Genomic DNA, 7,938 nt, shown 5'->3' with positions numbered 1-7,938 from the left:
ATCTCCCCTCCCCCTACCGCATCCCAAAACCAGTCCAGCTCATCCCCGCCTCCCTAACCTGTTCTTCCTCCCACCTATCCCCTCCTCCCACCTCAAGCCGCACCCCCATCTCCTACCGACTAACCTCATCCCGCCCCCTTGACCTGTCCGTCCGCCCTGGACTGACCTATCTCCTCCCTAACTCCCCACCTACACTCACCTTTACTGGCTCCATCCCCGCCTCTTCGACCTGTTTGTTTCCTCTCCACCTATCCTCTCCTCTATCCATCTTCTATCCGCCTCCCACTCTCTCCCTATTTATTTCAGAACCCCCTTCCCCTCCCCCTTTTCTGATGAAGGGTCTAGGCCCGAAACGTCAGCCTTTCTGCTCCTATGATGCTGCTTGGCGTGCTGTGTTCATCCAGCCCTGCACCTTAGAATGTTTTGCTTAGTTAAGGGTGTGATACTAATGCAAGTTAGTTAGAAGATGAAATACATTCTTGGGCCGTAACAAGTAATTGAACAGCTTTAAAAAGGTATTTCCTTATCACCTGAGAAGATGCTTCCAAATCCTCTCACTACAGCCCAAACTGATAACTGACCCAGTGGAGAAGCTACTGTGTTGCTCTGTGGTTATTGAGTTACTGACAATCACTAGGGTTTGCATTGTGTCCTCCAGTCCTTGAATGAGCAGACTGTAACCTTCTAAACTTAAGGCTTAGACTGATGGCTGTTTCTCTCTGTACACTTTTTTCTTTTGTGATCAGAGCTTGTTACTTAATTGTTCTACACTTTGTAGTAGTAACAATAAAAACATCTTTGAATTGTGGATTGATACAGAAGGAGGCCATTCAGGCCAATAAGTCTCTGCCAGGTCTGTCGAACCAGTCCCAGTCCCCAGGGTTCTTTCTCCACAGCTCTGCAACAATTTCCTTTTTGAGTACTTACTCAATTCCCCTTTGAAAGCTATTCCTGAATCTGTTTCCCTTTCTCTTTCAGGCAGCGAGTTCCAGATCACAGAAACTCACTGCATCAATACATTTCTCTTCTTCTCCCCTCTGATTCATTGGCCAATGAGCTCTGTCCTCAGGAAACAGGATTTAATATACAACTCCAGCTCTTCAATCCACTCCTTTGGTTTCAGCATCACTGAAGTGCAATTATCGAAAGGCAATTTCTTTGCCAGACAATAGTTTATTACAGACTCTACAGCAATGATTCACTGCCCAAAAAGTACTGGGAGTAAACTACACAAGCCAGGGTCTGCTGTGAGACATGAGTACTTCTAATGCAGGATCACACTTTGTGAGTAACTTGTGACCCTCCAGGATGTGCTAATGCAGATGAGGAGGAATTTTTCATTTCAGAGGATTGTTTGTCTATGGAATTCTCTTCCAGTGAAACCTGGGTGAATGAATATATTCAAGGTGTACATTAGGCAATCAAGGTTTATGGGGGACAGGCAGGAGAGTGAAGTTAAGACCACAATCAGAGCAGCCAAGATTTTATTGAACAGTCGAAGAGGGTTGATAGGCCAAATAGCCTTCTCCTCTCCTGTTTCATATGACCTTATAAGTTTGACATGACCAGAAATGTTGAGAATAGCTGAGCCAGCACAATGGTGACATAGCAATTATCATCGCAGAAGTTAAAGATCTTGGCAAGGAAGCAAAACTACTCCTCACTTACAAATTCTCTGGCACTAACGCCTGCCTGTGAACAGTTGTCATCCCCTCAATGACTGTTCTTGGTAGCTGAGAATGTTTCACAGTTGTCCTTTTTCAGGAGAAATGCCTTAGTGAAAAAGTAGGGTTGGGAGGACGGTGGGGAATGGTGGTTTACTGTATTCCTACCTCATCTTCCATCAGGAAATAGATGGACCTAGTTTGGACTCTCCCACTGACAGAGAATTAAACATGACAGCAACTTCTGTCTGGTTTAAAATGGCCCCACAGTGTTCTAATTTAGAGGGAAGAGAATTACATAACATTTTTATCATCCTATTATTGCACAGAATTAATGTGCTTGATTTCAAACATATATATTTAATCCTCTACATTCTGTTCCATTTCAGTCAAAAAATCATATTTACATTTTTTTTATCCTTAACAAATTTAGTTATTGACAGCAAGGACAGAGATTCAATGTTCTAGCTCAGTCTGTATTGTAAATGAAAATTCTCATTCTTGTTTTAAAATTCTTCCATGCCCTAGTTACATTATTTTTGTAACCTCCTTTATCCCCTACAGCTCTCTTTATATCTGTAACCCCTTCTAATTCCAAGGAACCTACCTCTCCCTGTAATGTTTGCTAGCGCCCGCATCTCTCTCTTTCTGCAGACTTTTTCAGTCCCTACAACCCTCCCTATCTCAGCATTCTCCAGCTCTATAATCTTCCCTATTTCAACATACTCTTGCTCTACAACCCTCATCCTCTCTAACCTCCTTGAATACATCCAATCCTCCTTGTGTGTAACTTTCTCCAAGACACCACCGGATTTGTGACCACCTCCAGTCCTCTTTATCTCTGTAATCTCCTTCAGTTCTACAACCCTGTAAGATATCTGCATTTGTCTAAATCTGGCCTTTTGTACAACTCTGATTTCCTTTGGTCCACCATTGGCGGTTATGCTATCAGGCAATAAGTTGTAGAATTCCCTCCAGTGGATGGGGATCGCATTGCCTGAGACTGTGACAGAGGCAGCTTCAATCCTGGTTTTCTAAAAGGATTTGGCTAAACACCTGAAAAAAAATTTTTTTTGAAGGACACAGGAAATGGGCAGATGAGAAAAATATGAACATACAATATAGGTGCAGAAGTAAACTACTTGGCCCTTGAGCTTGCTTGGCCATTCAATAAGAGCTTGGCTGACACATTTGTGTTTCAAATTCTACAATCCTACCTATAGCCTTAATAATGCTTGATTCCCCTGCCTAACAGGAATCTATCCACCTTTGAGATAAAAATATTCAATGACCCCACCTCCACCACCTTCTGGGGCAACGAGGAACTAGGTAACTTGCTCTTATGGAGAACTGGAATGGGCTCAATGGGCAGTGTTGTGAATATCATTAGATTGTATAATTCTCTCCACCACTCTGTTCTCCTGTAAGATCCTCCTTGAAACCAGCTTCTTTATCCAAGCTTTTGCTCATTTATCCTAATGTCTCCCTATGTGGCTCAGTTTGAAAGTTTCAAGTTTAATAACAATCCTCAGAAATATTTTGCAATGTGACATGTGCTGCATGAATACAAGTTGTTCTCATGATAATTTTAGGAAAAAGCAGTACTGGTTGAAAAAAAGAGAGGAAATGCTGATAAATGATCTTTGATCCATTATTTAGTGCTAATCAAAAAGATTTTGGCTCTTCCAAAAGTGAGTTCTTGAACATTAATGTGAAGATTCTCCCCTTTAAAGTTCATCTCTTTAACCAAAGTTGCTAACCTTTACCTAATCGCACTTCTTAGCCCCAGTGTTTATTTCTGACTAATCATATATTTACGGTGTACCTTGCGATGATTTCACTTCTTTGTTAAATTGACAATATAAATGTTGGACTGAACAATGTACCAGTTGGTATTCTCTATAAAACAAACTGTACCTCAGTTGCTTGATTTACCTGTGGATCCCTGTCAATCCTGCTGGGGTCCCGCTCATAACTCTCTGCGTAGATCCTAATTGTAGATCCCATACTCCCGGTCCCACTCAGTCTAAATATCAGTCTAGAATCATCCGTGAATATCAATCTCAGGCCCTGTGAGAAGGAAAGTAGAAGTAGTTATCACAAGGAATGTTGTAGTGGGGAAACACTGCTACTGGTAACTTGGACAAATAATGGAAATAATTTATTTGTGCAGCTCTCAATCTTGTGCTTTAAAAGAAAGAGGTTACAGCAAATGTCTTGACTCATTGCTGAAATTCCTGTGGTGTTGTCCAACAGCTGAGAATTGCTAGCTACAGGCCTGGAAAAAGCCCAGGCCATACCATTCTCAATCGAAAGGACATCAACTCAATGCTGACGTGAAATTGCAACCAAACTATAATTTTTATTTTACCTCCTGGCACTGCTGGGAATGCTATCACCCAAACCAAAATGGTGGTTTTGTAGGACAAATCAGACATGGGGTTGTCAACCTTCCAGAATTGCCCTGGCGTCTTGATGAATTGAAGATTAATCTCCCTGACAGGAGAATTAATGATAATGTTTTGTTGTCTCCAGAATGCAGTTTATCCAATCCAAAAATATTGGAGAGGGGAGAAAAAGGTTGTCTGATTGACACTCAAGAATTATCCAAATAGCAAATAGTGAGTTGGGAGAGATTGAAGGTCATGTGATGGAATCCTGTGGAATTGGCAAGCCTAATCAAGCATTGCTGAAACCTCTATAGGAACCAGGGGTGAGATTTACAACTTGCCAATGAGGTCTCATGATGTTGGCACATTGTATCAACTGCCTTGATTTCTCCTGTAGCCTGGTTTCTTGGGGGTGGGGGTGGTGGTGTGTGCCAGTTAGCTCAGTTGGCTAATTTGCCATGCAGAGTAATACCAACAGTGTGGGTTCAATTCACATACCAGCTGAGGTTAACATGAAGGATTCTCCTTCTCAACCTCTCCCCTCACCTGAGGTGTGGTGACCCTCAGATTAAATCACCGCCTGTCATCTCTCCCTAATGAAAGAGTAGCCCTATGATCTGGTAGGACTACGGTGACTTTTACAATCTGATTTCCATGAATCCCTCAACAAACATATGAAGAGGGACTTTCTGTATGTAAGTTGTCACATCAGCAAGATCCACGACAAAACTAACCTCCCAAATTAAATGACAATCATGGGAGATAGCAGAGGATAGAAGCATCTCCATGCTCAGGGTAAGAGCTTCCAATTTTTCATCCTGGTATACACATCAAAGAAATAAAAAACTACATTTATATAGTGACTTCCATGCCCTTGGCTTGTTCCAAACCACTTCAGGACCAATTAAGTTCTTTTTGAAGTGTAATCATTGTTGCACATTACCACCAACAGCACAGTGATAATGACCAGATGATTTGTTTCAGTAATATTTGGCTGAGGGATAAATGTTGGCCAGGGCAGTAAAGAGAAGTATCCTTCTTCAATGTAAGATGCACAGGATCTTTCACATCCACCTGAGAGGACAGAGAGGGCCTTACGTTTAACTGGAAGACTACACCTCCAACAGTTCAGCACTTTTTCAGTACTGCCCTGGGAGTGTCGACTCAGATATTGTGCTGAAGTCTCTGGAGTGGAACTTGAACCCACGACCTTCTAATTCTGCAGACAGAGTAATACTCACTGAACCATAGCTGAATGTAAAATGAGACCTATTTAAGAGAAAAGATATACTAGGGCTGTAATTAGGGAATATCAGTATATTTTTACTTACAAAATATTGAAAATTCCCTGCAGCATTCCCTGAATACATAAACATCCACATTTGGTACATTGTTCTAAATTAGAATGAAAAATTAAATTCTATCAAATCCCTCAAAAGTTGGTTTCAGGTTACATAGAGAAAATAAAGTAGTTCAGAAAGCAGAGATGTTTATAAAGTTTGTTAAAAAATAAGTCAAACTGTATTTATAAATATAAATAATATATTTATAAATGTGTGTGGGTAGTTGGTGGGAACAGTATTTATTCTCATCAAGATTAAAGTTGGATCATGAGATCTCCTGGACTGGTTTGACTGCCTGAGAGGGCTTAGGGAGAAATCCTCCACAGAATCTGTTTCCTTCATTGACTCGTTTTTCCCTCTCTGTTTTTCTCTTGCTTCTGCTGGAGGTTTTAGGGCAGTCGGGCGTGGAATGTGAGAAGGGGCATGTAAGATACGGGAGAATGTGGGGAGGGAATGCACATATTTTTGGTCAGGAGGTTCCACTTTCACGGTGTGAGACGGCTGCCTGATGATATTTTATGCTTGTATGAGAGGATCAATTTCCATTTTAATACAGGTAGAGCACAGGAAAACCTCAGGAAGGCAGCAAACCAAGAGGGGCAACAAGAAATGCAGGAGCACCTGGCTGACATGGAAAGAAGGAGGAAGAGGATTGAGATAATCCAGTGTGGAAGATTGTTTTGGAAGAAGGGCCCCGACCCGAAATGTCAACTTTTCTGCTCCTCTGATGCTGCCTGGCCTGCTGTGTTCCTCCAGCTCCACACTGTGTTATCTCTGACTCCAGCATTGGCAGTTCTTATTATCTCTGGAAGAGGATTGAGTTAGTCCAGTCTGCAAATGCGTCAGCTGTGCCCCACTGTGAAGCACTTCCACCACTGAGTCAGAAGGTCGTTAACACATGCTGAGGGAAATGTTTTCATTTTAATGCATTTATCCAATTCCCTTTGAAATTTACTATTGAATTTGCTTTCACTACCCTTTTAGGCAGCACATTCCGGATCATAACATGTTGCTGTGTAAAACATTGTTTTCTTTTGGGGCTTCTTGCTGTTTTGTTAATCTTTTAAAATGTGTCTCCCCTGGTTGCTCACTCTCTTGTCACTGGAAACAATTTCTCCTTATTCACTCTATTAAAATCAGTTATTATTTGTACACCTTTCTTATATCTCCTCATAAACTTCTCTCTGCTCTAAGCAGAATAATCGATTTCTTCACTCACCCCACTTGAAGAAAGTCCTTTATCTCTAGTACCATTCTAGCAAACGTCCTTTTAATGGTTCATCTCATGTCACAAATGACACCAGTAAGCATTGAGCTGAATTAGGAATAGCACAGAAAGAAGTTATTCTGTGAATTGAGTCTTCTGTTAGTCTCATTCCCAATATCCTATTATCATTTTACTCCTTCAAGTATTTTTTCAATTCCTGTTTGAAGGCTATTATTGAATCTGTTTCTACCACCCTAACAGGCATCCTAACCACATGCTGCATTGAAAAAGATTTGTGTCATGGTGCCTCTGCTTCTTTTGCCAACTGCCTTAAATCTATGCCTTCTCCTTGGCCTCTCAGCTATTGAAAATAGGCATCACTTTGTCTAATAGGCATCACTAGTTTAAAAGTCTCATTAAACCCCTTCTTGGTCCTCTCTGCTGTAAGGAAAACCATCCCAGCTCCTCAGTTGACCAACTCAACTGCAATTCCAGATCCGTAAAGTCATTCCAGTGAAACTAACAAATGCACCATTAACACCATCCTCAATTATATATGATGCAATCACAAGGACATTTTTAAAATGTAATGTAAATACTTGTCACAGGATATAAAAGGTAGAAGAAGGGCCCCTTTTGAAGAAGGATAATGGAGACTAAATCCACAAATCCTAATTAGCGAGAATGTAATTAGACCTTAAGTTCATTTTCTATACCTTTTCCTGTGCAATATTACATTTCTATATTTTATAATGATGCAAAGAATTATAATGAATACAGGAAGTGTGGCATGATTATTGTGAAAACTGGAGCAGGAGCCAATTATATATTGGTTCTTTGGAATTTACATTATAATAACCTTTTCCTTTTTGGTTTTGAGAATACCATTGGACGAGTTAATCTGCTCAGTTTAGGAACACAAGGCAGGAGGAGATTCCTTGAGCCTGCTCAATATTCAATTAGATCATGGCTAATCTATGACATCACTCCATGTATCCAGACTTGTGTTTTCAGCTACATAAATTTCAAAATGTCGGCACAGACATGATGGCCAAATGATCTCTATCTACGGTGTAAGATTTTATCAACAGACTTAATAATATCAATTCGCCAACTGCTATAAATAATTGCTATTTGTGGAAGAGAATTCCAAACTTTGACCAACCTTCACATGGGAAAATGCTTCCTAATTTCACTCATCAAAGAAAAACTGAAAGAACTGAGGATGCTGTAAATCAGGAACAAAAACAAAGTTGCTGGAAAAGCTCAGCAGGTCTGGCAGCATCTGTGAAGGAAAAAACAGAGTTAACGTTTTGGGTCCGGTGACCCTTCCT

General features: G+C 40.8%; 1 protein-coding gene across 2 annotated transcripts in view; it reads right to left on the bottom strand.

Moving 5' to 3' along the window:
* The window catches only part of pgm5 (phosphoglucomutase 5), a 163,152-nt gene that overhangs the window by 12,047 nt on the left and 143,167 nt on the right, over positions 1 to 7,938 (bottom strand). For both annotated transcript variants that reach the window (XM_020526497.2, XM_048594907.1), the window contains one exon: positions 3,600 to 3,734. In XM_020526497.2, the coding sequence (XP_020382086.1) occupies positions 3,600 to 3,734 (135 nt within the window). The remainder of the gene's footprint in view (positions 1 to 3,599; positions 3,735 to 7,938) is intronic.

This window comes from Rhincodon typus, chromosome 3 (genome assembly GCF_021869965.1).
Source record: "Rhincodon typus isolate 14 chromosome 3, sRhiTyp1.1, whole genome shotgun sequence".
NCBI lineage: Eukaryota > Metazoa > Chordata > Chondrichthyes > Orectolobiformes > Rhincodontidae > Rhincodon > Rhincodon typus.
The sequence above is the reverse complement of the archived record's forward strand: the minus strand, read 5'-3'. Positions and strand labels throughout refer to the sequence as shown.